The sequence below is a fragment of the Phodopus roborovskii genome, unplaced genomic scaffold, assembly GCF_943737965.1.
Source record: "Phodopus roborovskii unplaced genomic scaffold, PHOROB, whole genome shotgun sequence".
NCBI lineage: Eukaryota > Metazoa > Chordata > Mammalia > Rodentia > Cricetidae > Phodopus > Phodopus roborovskii.
This window is the reverse complement of record NW_026126511.1, coordinates 17,488,526-17,503,437: the sequence shown is the minus strand read 5'-3', so window position 1 is coordinate 17,503,437 and position 14,912 is coordinate 17,488,526. Positions and strand designations below refer to the sequence as shown.

The following is a 14,912-nucleotide window of genomic DNA, read 5'->3' as shown; positions in this document are numbered from 1 at the left end:
GTCTTCAACCGGAAATGAGGAATTTTAGGATGGAATTGAGCAGATGTAAATGCCATTTCAAGTTTATATCTTAGATTGTGTATATTTATTTTTATGGGGTCATCCATAGTTCCTCTTTGAAAACTATAGTATAATTATTTACATCATTCCCCCTTCCTTTCCTCCTTTTAAGCCCTCCTGTATGCTTGCTCTTCTTCAAATTCATGGGCTCAGTGACCTTTATTATCCAATAAAATGGTTACAAAAAGTACTTCTTTAGTTGTTTCTGAGTATTTATCCACACTGACATAGTTGTAACACAGAACAGTACATGATTTCCTATGAGGAACTGGTGATACATGCAAATCATTCAGATAAAACATTGGATACTTATTAGTTAATAACATTGTGAATTTACTTTGTTTCTTGTCCCTATTTACTTAATACCCCAATCTGTCTTTCAGGCTGTGACTGAGAAGAATTTTGAAACAAAGGATTTTCGAGCCTCTCTAGAAAATGGTGTTCTGTTGTGTGAGTAAGTATTTCAGGCATGCTCTCTGTTGTCACAAGTTGGTATCCCTGACCCGAAGTGAGATTTGATCCCTGCAAACTGACACCTCCACAGTATGAGACAGTAGAGAAGGGGTTATCAGTTTTGCTATCTAAAGATAGCATTGGTAAAATATATATTATTTTGAATTAGTAAATAAGCAAGAGTCTGTCATTGCTTCATGGGCAGCTAATTGAAGAGGAAGCTATCTCTGATTATAACTCATAGTCTCTATAGTTGACTCATTTTAAAGTTAATATAAAAGATCCTTTTTATCAGTAAAACATGATCATCAGTGTAGCAAGTTTTTCTTTTGGTTTAAGTGGGGTCGATGCATTACCTCAACCGATTTGAGTCACTGACTGTTTATCCAGTTAATAGATACTGTTGTGAGCTGCATTCCAGCCTCTGGGCACCAGCAGTTACCAGGCTGGTGTCCGTGATTGATGGTGTTGGGTCCACATTGTTTGCTTTTGCAGAGTTTGATTCTCTGGTGGCTGCATAGTACAGTTAACCAGATTTGTGACCTTTGTGGATAAGAAAAAAGCCAGCGAGGGAAAGGGTAGAATTCTGGAGGGAAGTATGGGTTGCAGAAGTAGGCAAATAAATTAGAAGAATGTACTTGAGTACCCACCCACATTTTTTAAAAGCACTTGGTAATTCCAACCTAGACTCTTATCATGTAGATATTTACGGAATCTGTCCACATGTAAACTCTGGGAGTGGACTACTAGCACCTACATGTTTTCTTTCTTTTTGATGACAGTAGCCCAGTGTGTACCATCATGCTGGCGTACAAAGGCACCCTTATGCTTTTGACTGTCTCTTTGAAGGATGCTATTTGCAGTAAAGATTCCAAGTTGAAATGGTTGGATTCTTTTCCCCATTACTTTTAGATATTCACACAAGTGACTTAACCTTCTATTTATGCTTACAAGTGATTTAATGCTTGACCCTCATTTTCCTCATCTGCAAAATAGAGATCAGGATACTTAATCTGTCTGATTCAAGGAGTTGCTGTGCTCAATACCAGCTTAGGTTTGCATAAACGCCGGAATGTGGTATAGGTACAAGTTGTCACCAAGATGGCCATGGAAATCAGCCTTGTTGGCAGCTCTCTGAACTCTTTTGTCTGAGTATATCATTAATTTATTAATTTACTCCATATGAAGTTACTGGCATTAAATGAGTTGTGATTTACAGAAATGTCAACTTTATGTAGTTTTGCCTAATGTATACCAGGAAGAGCATCCTCAGGTCCATGGATGAAATTGTTCTACTCCTCCTCACTCAGCCGTGTGCTCATAATCTTTGTTGAGTAATATTTAAGCTGCCTTAATTGGGCTGCATGGTCTGTTCAGTGGGTGGTAGAGGAGAAATTTTCTTGATATTTGAAAGCTGTATCATTTAAGTATTTTTCTCACATGTTCAGAAGATGGAGAGAAAATGTTTTTATTGAGAAGCACGTGGCCCCAAAACTGCCCCAGTGCTGAGTATGATTACGCAAGGTTCTGCAGAAAAGTAGCTGCCCATGATGCTAAGCTCTACAACCTTGAGGGATTATATGGCATTTTACAGAAATGTGCCTACGAAATGAAGAGTTTTGTTTAGTTTACAAGAGTATGTAGCCTAAGTAGATGTTCTATTTAAAGAAGTGCCTTTGTGGTTTACATTTTAATAATGATTAGCTATTGCTCAGAATATGTGACTAAAAATGTCTCATGGTGGCACCTCTTTCTTTCGTTTTTAATTGTTTGAGAGTTTCATACATTCACTTATGTTTTGATAGGTCTGGCCCCCAGTCCCTCCTCTCCAATTCCTCTTCTTCAACCCCCACTACTCCTTCACAATTTCACGGTGTTTTTTTTTTTTTTTTTTTTTTTTGAGTCCAGTTTGTCCATTTAGTGCTTCCAGTATGTCATGTGGATAGCATTAGTAGAGCACGGGTAACCTCTCAGATGCTGCATCCCTGAAGAAAACTGCCTCTTCCTTTCCTAGTAGCATCAATTGCCAATGGTTCCTCAGTAGGCTTCACGGCCACCTCCACACTTTGTCTGGCTTCATCTTGCACAGATCTCGTGTATACTGTCACAACCGCTGTCAGTTCGTACGTACACCTACTCTGCTGTATTTCCACTTCTGGTTGTTCCAATCCTTTTGCCCACTTTTCGGATGCTCCCAGAGCTGCCCTGGGGGAGGCGGTATGATTACAGATGTCCATCTAGGGCCGAGACTCTGCTGCGGTCTTAGTCTCTGAACTTGGACTGGCTGCAGCTCATTGTGATGCCTCTTCTGGATTTAACTGCACCCTAAGCACAGCTCTAGCTCTGAGTCATTTGAAATGATTTCTAAAAACTATATCCATGCTAAGGGATGAGCAGATTACAAGTAAGACTATCCAGAGTTGATTGAAAACATCGTTTTGACACAAATGAGGACAAATTTGAATAGAAATAATTTCTGAATTGTTCCAAACTTAATACAAATAAAAATAAATGTAATTTATATTGTAATAATAACAAAAAACTACATGCATTTATGTTATAGCTTATACTGTTAACAAAACACACGTATATAAATATCTACCTATCTATCGATGTATCTATGGCTATTTTTAGCATCCTCATTAATTTTTACCATTAGTGAGTTTCTTACTTTTTATATAGTAACTTCAGCAGCTTTTATCCTTCAATACCACTTTCCTTTTTTTTTTTTTTTTTTAAACCTGGCATTCTGAACTATCTGAGTCAGGAGTTGTAGGACCTTCTTACAGCTGTCACTCAACTCTGAGTCCGAAGCAACCTCTGCACTGAAGTTTCAGACAGGTTGCCCATTTGAGGACCAAGCGCTTCCCTGTGCATTTGTCAGCTTGATGAGTGGTTGGAATGAGAGTGTTTGTGGTAATAATTTTTGTTTTAGCAAGTTTGACTTTGGTATCTAGTGAGTTGAAAGCTGACGATTACTGCCTTGTATATATGTGTGTTGTGTACATTTGTGTGTTTATGAGTGTTTGTATTGTGTACATTTGTGGTTTATGTGTGTTTGTATTGTGTACATTTGTGTGTGTGTATTGTATACATTTGTATGTGTTTATGGGCATGTATGTCTGTGTGTGTTTGTGTATGTGTTGTATACTTCTGTGTGTGAGCATGTAGAAGCTATCGCCATTGGGTACCCTCTACAGTCACTCTCCAGCTTATTTGTTTGGAATGGGATGTGTCAATGAATCTGGAATTGACCAACTTGGTGAGGCTGGTTTGCACAATGAGATCCATGGATCCCTTTGCCTCTGCAACCCAAATGCTGGGATTATGAGGCTCCGTGCCTGGCTTTTACGTGGGTGCTAAGGATCTGATCTGAGGTCCTCATGCTTGCACGTACGCAAGCATTTATCAGCAAACCTACCTCCTTCTTATGATGTTTTAGATACACATTTTCTAGGCTTTATTAGCAATGAGATAGGAACTAGCCCCTCCTTTTAATTCCCCCCCCCCTAAATAATGAAAATATTGACTGAGGTTCTTAGGTGATTTTACTCAGCTCTTTGAGTTTTATCAATGTGTCTATGATCTGTCTCATTTCTTTAGTGTAGTTTAGTATTCATATGGACTGCTATACTCTGTATTTAAAAAAAATGTAGAATAATTGTCACTACATAAATATCCATAGCCCTGCTTTGCACTGGCATAATTATTTCTGTGCTCTGAACACACCATTTGGCTACTGATAGCAGTTAGCAATCTCCATTTACTCATCTTGTGGTTGCAGTCTTGGAAGTCTGCCGATGAAAACATTCTTTATTTCTCTGTGAAGGTTTGCTTGCAGGTAGTCTCACTGGGTGTGTCCCTGGTTAGTCAGTCTGTATTTCCCCCTCTTTGGAATGGTTCACAGTTTCTGCTCTGTCCCCACTGGCCATGCCCATGAACTGATTTTATGCCTTGGTGAACACATGGCTCGCTTCACTGCCAAGCATCTTACGGCGTCACCCGGTCGTTCCCTCCCCACCCCTTTGCTTTGAAAGACTGGAGAAAGAAGCTGACCTGGTGCTCTATTTGTATTTATATTTTCTCTGTGATCATCGTTGCCTAAAATGCCCAGTCTTAGATTCAATAGAATAAGAAAACAGATAGTTAGATAAATACTGTTCTCCCTGGTGGGAGAGTCAACTAATTTTTAATATGGTAGACATCATAGAGGACTATGCCACTTGTCATTGATGTTTAGGGAACACCATGATATCCTGGGTGAAATTGTGAGGTTCAAAAACTTCAAATAATGCGGTTATGAGCAACTTTCTGTAGAGGCCGAGACACTGTTCAATTCACTCACAGTTTAGGCTTTTCATTGTTGTGACAAGTCCCCGAGAAAAGCAACTGAAAAGAAACAGTTGCCTATCTTGGCTCACTGCTCCAGAGATTGCCATCCACCACTGACTTGCTGGCAGTGTCTTACCCCTAAGAGGGATGAGCTGCTCAGTTCATGGTGGTGGCCTGTGTGCTCCAGAGTACAGGGAGCAGGAGACAAGATACAGATATCTTCCTGTAGGTAAAGACCATGCCCCTACTGTTCCCCACTTCCTGATAATGCCATCAGATTATGAATCCACTCAGGGATTAATCCATTGATCAGATCAAAGCTCTCAGGACTGCAATTAAGGCCCGATAGAGGCCGTTAGTAGGCCAGCAAGCCCAAAGTATATTGATTTCCCATTCAAAATCGTGACTTTCGAAACCTAGTCAGACCTTTCCAATACTTGTAATTTTTCAAAACTCACACGGAGTATTATAAACAGGCAACAATAGGAAAATTTATATTAATAGAATGTATTGAAATTGCCTGTCCTAATATTGGAATACATGATAAGATTAACAAAGTATGGTACTTTAAAAGTGTGCCTTGCTTTTAACAATGTGCACAGTAAATGAATTCAAATAAAAGTTTAGCCATACATTCTCATGTAGATGAATTTATGTTTAAAGAGCCAGGAGAAAATGGGGAAGAGGTGAAGCCAGCTGGTGGTGTTTGGGTAAACAGTTGGCTATGAATCCCCTAAAGGGTTTACTATGTATTAGTACACGCCCTATGTCCAAGATTACCTGCAGCTCTAACGCTGGGATAAACAGCACAGTATAAAAATTTCAGTAAACAGATGAGTCAAGACTCTGAGCAACTTCTTGACAAATGAGAAAAACGTTAACTATAAACAATAAAGCCTCTACCTTCTTTAGCAAGGATTAATTAGAGTGCCATATTGTTGAAAGTAGTAAGTAGTGTGAAATCCTTTTACAATGCTGGGCTGGGAAGCACAGCTCGGTAGTGCAGCATGTTGTAAACTTGAGTGCACAAGGCCCTGGAACCAAGTCCTAGCTCCCGTAAGAGCAAGAAGACGTCTGCATTGTCTCACCAAGCATTATAATCTGAAAATGAACACTTCGATATACACTGGTAGAAATCTCAGAAAAACAATTTCACAACACCTATCAAGCAGCTGTGTGCTACTTTATGACCATAATAAATAATTTATGACTTAGATAATATTTCCCAGCATTCCTTCTCTCAGGAAGTCTGAATATAGGTATAGGAAAATTATTTTAAAAACATTCTTATCATGGAAAGTATTAACAACAAATACCTGATTCATTGCTAAAAATTGTTGTTGTTCTTCTCAAATCAGGCTGGTCTTGAACTTGCTGTGTAGCCGAGAGTGAGTTTTAACTTCAGCTTCTCCTGCCTCCACCTCTGGGGTGCTGGGACTGTAGGCATACACCACCATGCCTAGGTGATACAGTGCCTAGGAAGGAGCCCAGGCTGTCGTCCATACTAGGCAAGGCAAGCATGTTATCAGTGAGCCACATGCCCAGTCTGATTAATATTTTTAATCCCCTAAAAGCTTGAGGCACTGTGGAAGGTTACACAACACGTAGCTGACATGCAGAGGCAGAAAGTATCTGTGGTGTGGAAATTGTGAGGGACCCAAGAGGGAGGAGTTACAGGGACGTTGGTGAGGATGTGCACTGAGGGATGTTCCCAAATTCATTCCTGATATGTATTAGTGTCTAACACTAATGATTGCATTTTCAGAAATAGGAGAAGGTAAAAGGAGGCTAAACAAATGTGCATATGCCATTTTTGTGGTAGCAAAAACTGGGGGCACACCTAATCACATGTTAACAGAACAACATTATAGTGTGTTATATAGACAGTGTCACTGCCTTAAAGTCCTGTGCTTTGCCTCATCAGCTTCTCTCCCATACCTGCTAACCATAGGTTTTTTCATAGTTTTACCTTTTCCTGAATGTCTATGATATAATATATTATTTACATATAATATATTATATGACATAATAATGCATGGTATGAGTGATCATAATAATGCAATATGGACCCTTTCCATACTGGTTTCTTTCAGTTAATATTAACTTGAATTGGATCCATATCTTTTCATGGCTTGATAGATAGTTCATTTCATTTTTGGACCAAATGATATCTCATTTTTATGGGTGAGAGCAAGTTTATTTATCCCAATGTACCTAATGTGAGAGGACATCATTCTGTTTCTAAGTTGTTGAAATTATAAGACTTCTATAAACATCCACGTGCCCATACATTTTCAACTTATTCGGTAAACACTGAGGAGTATTACTGCTGGTTCATATGGCAAGAGTATGTTTAGTTCTGTGAGAATCTGGCACGCTGCCTTCCAAAGAGTTGGAGTGCTTCCTGCTCCCACCAGCAAAGAATGGGCATTCCTGATGCTCCATGTCACTGCCAGAATTTAGTGTCTGTCGAGTTACTGATTTTTGGCCTTTCTTAGAGGTTAATAGGTATGTGGTGGTAGTGATCTATTCCAGTTTGCATTTCCCTGACCACATTGTCACGTAGCTTATTTTCTTGTCTGTGCATCTTATTTGGTGGGGTAACTATTAAAGTCTTTGTTTCCTTTTAAAAAAAAAATCAGTATTTTGTTTTGTTTTAAAGCTTAATGAGTCTCGAGAGTTCTTTTTTTGGATAACAGTCCATCAGGTATGCCTTTTGAATGTATTTTTTTTTCTCTCTCTCTCATTCTGTGGCTTGTGTTTTCACTCTCTTGTCAGCATCTTTTGGATAACAAACATTTTGAGTTTTCATGAAGTCTATCATATCAATTGTCTCTTACATGGATGTGCCTTTGATGTCATAGCAAAAAATAAAAATGTCAACGCTGGATCCAAGGTAGCCTAGATGTCCTTTTGTGTTCTCTTAGGAGTAAAAGGTCTGTGATCTATGGGTTTCTTCTGAGGTCTGTGTCTAAATGCTCTTCATTCTGATACAGTAAAGGAAATCTCCTGATGTTCAGTCCACTAATCTGTGATTATGGGGTTTTCTCAGAATCGGAAGAATCCGCTGTTAGCCCCCAGGCTTTGCTTCATGCACTGTGAAAACCTTGAAATGAAAGCATTGTATCAGTTCCCCCCTCCACCCACTCCCAGGTGCTTCTTGCCCTCTCTCAAGTTCATGTCCTCTCTTTCTTTGTTGTATATGTTCTTAAATATTCCCACATAGATAAATATAACCTATCAGAGGAACAGGAAGTCTTCTGTGAGATTGTATCTTCTAGAAAGCCACACCCATGAAGTCTCAACCTCATGGCTGCCTAAACAAGATGTGAACAAGGATGCTACTAATAGATATGCTAACATGCAAAGGGAAATCTCACAGGGCCTCAACCATAGACAAGGGATGACAGGAAAGCTGAGATCAGGAGAAATAATGTTCCCAGGGGAGAGGTCCCCTCCCCCATTGGTTATCTACTACAGAATGCATACAAGTCACATTATACAACTCTTTTCTTCACTTCAATGTGTTTCAAGCACACTGATAGGCCCAGTAAAGTGCCATTGTAGGAAAGTGACAATAATAGTGATGCTGATTTGGACTTACTGATCTTCTACATAGCTGCCCGTCTCAGCATCTTTCGTCAAGTTTGAGTAAATTAGTTATTTTATATCACCTATGCTTGAAGACACTAATGCAGTAATTTCTATAGCAGAAGTTTTTACAGTTTTACGTTTGAAATGACTAATACTGGTTATCTTAGCCATGAAAATGTTCTCACTGTCTATTTAACGTGCTTTCTATTTTAAAACATGAACTTAGACAGAAGCCATTGACTTACAATCTTGACATCTCCTGAAGATAACTTGTCCAGATGACTGGCTCTGACAGTTCATTCTCTGGGTCAACTTTGGCAATTAGGAAGAAACAATAAAATTTCATGCATATAGAGAAAGTGGTATTGTTGGTTAAAAATATTATGGCAGTTCAAGCTTCAAGCAATCTTGTTTTTTTTTTTTTTTGTTTTTGTTTTTGTTTTTTTTTGTTTTTTGTTTTGTTTTTCCTAAATTTACTTCTTTAAAGGAGATAGAAATCTTGAAAATTTTACACAAACCAAAAAATCAGTGGATTTCAGGATTTTGCTCCAAGTAGTTGTATTTCTCTTCTTGCTCTGTGGCTGAGCCTTGCCCAGGACTTCTTTTTTTTTTTTTCAAATATAACTTTTTAATTTAAATTTGAAACAAGCTTCTTTTACACATCAATCCCAGTTCTTGCATCCTCCTGTCCTCCCCTGTTCCCCTCATCAACCCCATCCCATCCCCTTTCTTCTCCCCAGGGAGGGTGAGGCCTTCCATAGGGATCTTCAAAGTCTGTCATATCATTTGGAGCAGGGCCCTAGGCCCTCTCCCATGTGTCTAGGCTGAGGGAGTGTCCCTCTATGTGGAATGGGCTCCCAAAGTCTTTAGTAAGGAAATGTCTAATGAGCAGAATTCCTAGAATAAAAGTAGATAAATTGATATCCTGTAGCTAATAATCTATGAAAAGATATCAGTACCTTCAATTTGTTAGGAAGATGTGATCTCCTTACTGTGTCTTTTAGTTGTGGGATGGGGACATAGTTCAATGGAGAGTGCTCGTCTTTCGGATACATGAGCTTCTAAGTTCAGTCCCTTGCACTGTGTAATCCAGGTGGGCTGACAAGTCCGAGATCGGAAGTGCAAAGTCACCCTTGGGTTCTCATAAGCAAGTCTGAGGCTAGGTTGAGTCACATGGAACCTTGTCTCAAAAAACAAAAACAAACAAACAAACAAAAAAACCAAAGGAAAAAAAGCAATTAAAAAAAAGTTAAGCTTAAACATAAATATTTGCAAAATGTAATAACAGGTAACAGAAATGTGCCTGAGTGGATGGGATCACCAGTAGGTTACCAAGTTCTTTCAGTGTATCTCAACATATTCTTCTGTGTGTCTTTCCATTGAACATCTTTGGAGATAAGAGGTAAAAGGGTATTCCCCTTGAATAAAGCCCAGTCCGTTTCAGCTACAATAACAACTACCAGAAAAATGGGTAGCTTGTAAATGGCAGGGAGTTATTTCTCACTGTGCTGGGCCTAGGAAGTTCAAGATGAGGGTGGATGCAGGTTGGGTGTCTGGTAAAGGCCCATGTCTTTATTAGTACACACCTTCTCCGTGGAACTTTCTCACCACAACTTCCCATTGTGGAAGGGCAAGGCCTGTTGACTGAGGGCACTAATCCCATTCAGGAGGTGCAGAGTCATGAGGCTGCCACCTCCCAAAGGGCCCTGCCCTCTAAGAACATGACTTGGGAGGTTATGTACAACAAGAACTTCAAGTCTTTAAATAAAGACATTAAAAGAAGATAGAGCATTTGAACCCGGCAGTTTTTGGAAGTTCACAAACATTCAGCAGAAGCTGAGGAGAAGGCTGTTGAGGTCACTGTGTGAGTACCCCAATTGGTTTTGTGTTCTAGCTTTAATCTTACCAAAAGGACAAACCTCGGCTGTGCTAAACAAGCAGTAATCATGTTTGTCCCCTCTCATAAGGGAAGGCTTGAGAGGGATGAAGATATAATTCTACTCAGGGCTGGAGGGATGGAACACAGGGTTGCAGGTCCAAGAACACAGGACATGGGAGCATCTGGAAGTTTATCCTGTACTCTGACTCTCTTGCTTCAGAGTCAGCGACCTGAAGTCTGTGTCCCTTTAGAAAGTCTACATGTGAAACTCAAGAACACTTACTATGCAAACCACTTCTATTTGTAAAAGAGAATGTTTCCATACATGGCACTAGAACTTCCTTTAACTTGAGACCCTGCCTGTCTACCATTAAGTGGGCTCAACTAAATTCCATCTAATTATTTTTACATCTCATAAGACATTTTTTAATCCTTGTAAGAAATTCCCTGAAAGTTCTTCTTTAAGAATCAAAATTCATAACTCATCAAATGATTTGCATGCTCAGTATTTGTCGAAACTGCATGTGCATTTCCTCTTTAATGTTTGATAAAATAGTATTTCCCTCTAGTGACTCAGATTTTTTGAGGGTGAGTGTTCGCTCTCCAGAGTGCTGTTTTTTCCTTGTGGTTGTTTCCGTGTTTGCACACGTACAAGAAGGCTGAGGTGTGAGGAGGAAGGCCAATTTCATTGTGGATATGCTGCTTCCGTGGAATATCTCTGGCCAAAGTTGCCAATGTGGGAGGAGTTGGCTAAGCCACCAGAAGGTGTCTGTCTCTGTTGTTTCCTTCCTCTGCCCCTTACTTCACTGACAGTAATCAGTTTTATTATTCATTCTGCAAACTGAGTAGAAAACGCGCTCGAAATTACTGACACTATATTACAAAAGTGATAAGTCATGTCACCTGGTAAACAGAGTGACCTTGTCAGAGTCACCAGTGACTCAGTGGGTGGGCCAAGAGTTTATGACACTTCCCTCTGTAAAGGACAACTGTGCCCAGGCACCCTGAGATATGTTACTCCTTCTTATTAGCTCCTAAGTTATCTCATTGAAAGGTTGTAGTCTACGGAAAAACATTATTCTCAAAAAAAAAAAAAAAAAAAAAAAAAAAAAAATACCACTGCCAAGATGGTGGTGAATAGCTATAAATGGTTTCTTGATACACTATGTCAGAATTATGTCTCACTTATTCTTTTATGCATTGCCGTAACAGATATGCAGAGATACCGTAATTATAGAAGCATTCAGTCAAAGGGGAAACTACAGGAATTAATTTACAGTTGCATTTGTAGTTAAGCTGGATCCTCAGTTGGTGATTGAGGAAAAAACAGTACGGACAGAGAAGGGAGGTGGCTTTTTAAACTACTTGCAACGTACGATTCAGAAATTAGGGCTCATGGGGTCACAACTGAGGAGATAATGTAAAGCGGACCGGGGCTGCTGGCGTATATAACTCAACAGGAAAGTATGTGCTTAGCTCACACAAGGCCCTGAGTTCGTCTTCCGCCATCAGTCCTCAAAGCCAAGGGGATGGCTCTATTATCTGTGATTAAGTTGTCGTGAGAGATCTCTGTGTGAACAAACAGCAAAAACAGAAAAGCAACTTTTGTTTGCCAGACTAAATCTTCATAAGCCGATGCTTTGTCACTTTGAATCCTGCTGAACAGCATTCTGAGGGATATTAAATGGAAGCTTTTTTGTCTTTTTCTCCTTCTTCTTATTCCTAGCATACTGAAATGTATATAGAAATCTCTGGAATGAGGAAGGAGTGACATTCCATAGGACACCCTTCCACACACCATATCAGTGCCCACTGAAAAGGAGGGACCAGTGAATTAGATATTTATTTCCTCTTCCTTTTTTTGTTTTCCTGTTGGACCTTATTACAGAAGAAAGAATTGTTTGTTTGGGAAGAGGAAAAAAACAAAAACAAAACACCTCACTGCTTTGTGGCAGTGATGAATGATTAATTACCCACGTTCACATTAATGGGAAAACACTGTGGTATTAAGTTACTACATGTTCTGACATTGTGTCGATGAAGAAAAAGAACGAATCCATACCCATTGAAATGTAGAAGCAGAACCGTACCTAGTGTGGGAGTCAAAGATGGGTTTCTTGTGCTTTGGTGTATAGAGACATAGATATCTTTGCAGTATGTGTCATATTATCTGAAATGCACTCAGATTCCAGGGTACTTTGGAGGAGTTCTGCTCCATTTAATTTTCACCCAGTCATTCTGCTCTGGTAGCAAAGCAGTCAGTCAAGGGCATGAATGAATGACCAGTAAGAAATAGTCAATTATTTGGATGAGTTCTTTGGCACCCTTTACATGTGAAAGAATATGGGTGGAAGGCTGTCATTCAAAACAAGGACCCAGATGAGAAAACAAAAAAAATCCCATTGAGAATTGTTGTAGGAAAAGTATTCTTAGGGCCAAGTGGAGGGAATTCTGAGGAGAGTCTCTTAATGCGTGTAGAAACTGAACCAGATTGTGTCTTTCTTTAATGCATGTAAAACCACTTTTAAAGGCATGGGCTCTGGATGTTGATGTCTGACCCTTCCACCCTTCTGTGTAGAGAAGTTCTTTGTTTTGTGGTGTTTGTCTTCTGATGGGCCGTTGCCTCAGGTCAGCAAATCTGGGACCCAGAATTTTTGAGACTATTTCAACGAGCTCTAAAAATCACATTGACATGTTTGTAATTGCATGTGTTATTTGTTTATTTACTTTCAGTTTGATTAATAAGCTCAAACCTGGCATCATAAGGAAGATCAATAGACTGTCTACACCAATAGCAGGTTTGGTAAGTAACAGATTACCTTCAAAACTAGTTTTCTTCTTCAGTTTTGTTTTATTTTTAACAACAAACAATGAGTCTATGTATTCTTGTGTGCCCTGTTATGTCATGTTGGTATTGTCACATAGTATGTGTTGTATATTTCAAGAACACTTAGAAGTATGGGGGGAGGGGGACTTTGAATGTTCCTACTTTGAAGCTATATTTCTGACTTTGAAATATAAGTGGTCATAGTAGGTTCTCTCACCTACAATAACTGTCCCTTTCAAGAGTGACAATCTCCTTTTATGAGCCTTTCAACACTTCCGCTCTGTCCAGAGGTTTTTGCTTTAACTTGTTTGATTTTGTTTTGATTATGCTTCAGAGTCTGGGTATTTCTTTTCTGGCCATCGCTCTTCCCCAAGTGGCATGTGAGATGTTCCTGTCCCTCCTGCAGCTCTGCCATGAATGTGCTGTTTTCTCTTGGACCACAGCAGCTCTCCAGAATATCAGGTGTTCCCTGGTTGGTGTGTGTGTGTTACTTCAGGCTCGTGAATTACGTCCACTTAGCACACAGATCATAAGTATATCTGCAGAATAGTAATCAAGGCCTAGTAGCCCTCTTATGGCGTGTCATGTTTCCTGTTGATGTACTGTGTCTCTGTTGTCTTCTGTTTCAGGGTCCCAGCATTTGTAAAGAAACACTAGTGATTCTCAGATGCCTCTGCCTTTATTACTGCTATTTTTTGTGGCGCTGGAAATAGAACCTAGGACTTTATGTCTTCTAGGCAAACACTATTGACTGAGCTACATTCACAGCCTTCCTGCCTTCAAATTAAAGATTTTTAAGTATTAAGAAATACTGCATGCTCCCATCATGTGGTTTTTAAGACACCGTGGACACTATGATAGCATGAATGATTGCAGAAGATTTAATAAGCCTTGTCAATCAATACTGGTGGGGTGAAGAGATAGATGGTCCAGACATTAAGGGTACAGAGTCTCTTAAGGGCTAAGGGTCCTCAGTTCAGCTCCCAGTGTCCATGTCAGGTGGTTCACAGTCATCTGTAACTCCAGCTCTAAGGGATCTGACACCCTCATCTGGACTTGGAGGGCACTTGGACTCATGCACACATATACCTGCCACGTATTTAAATTACAAGTCATAAAAATAAATCTTTAAAAAAAAATCTATCTTGGTGACAGAAGCCAGTTAAAAAGATCTCAGAAAGCGCTGCATAATTTAATCATTGGAATGTAAAACCCAACTGCTTCTCTATGGGTTACTCACTGCTCTTCTAATAATCTATTTAAAAGACTTCTTTCTGGCCTTTCATTTGCCACAGCTGTGACTTGGGTAACCACAGATAGCTCCTGGGTTTGTGGGAGGCATCAAAAGCTCATCAAAACCGGACAGGGCTGAGTTGGCCAAGGATTTATTCCTGGAAAATACCTGTCCAGGAGAGAAGGAATGAAGTGTTGAGGTTTCCTTGAAGTTTAGAATGCAGACAATGTTCTTGGCCACTGGCTGCAGCACTGACTCCTAACCCAGTTGCCTATTCTAGACCTGTCATGAATAGGTAGCTGACATATAATTTGTACTGGTCTTAAATTTGGGTAGGTAAAAAGCCTATTACACAGCACACACATACATACTCATTCTTATTCTTCTAGATATTCAAAGAATAACATTACAGGAATGCATCCCTAAAGTCTTTTTAGTAGGAGACATCCAGTTTAATAAAATAAATAAGCTTTATAGGAAAATGACTTACAAAACAACTTCTACAAAAACAAATGTTTGAATTGTATTGAGTT

At 39.5% G+C, this 14,912-nt stretch overlaps 1 protein-coding gene across 4 annotated transcripts in view; it reads left to right on the top strand.

Moving 5' to 3' along the window:
* Lmo7 (LIM domain 7) overlaps positions 1-14,912 on the top strand; it is a 183,521-nt gene that overhangs the window by 57,908 nt on the left and 110,701 nt on the right. For all 4 annotated transcript variants that reach the window (XM_051195279.1, XM_051195280.1, XM_051195277.1 and 1 more), the window contains exons 2-3: positions 444-514; positions 13,052-13,121. In XM_051195279.1, the coding sequence (XP_051051236.1) occupies positions 444-514; positions 13,052-13,121 (141 nt within the window). The remainder of the gene's footprint in view (positions 1-443; positions 515-13,051; positions 13,122-14,912) is intronic.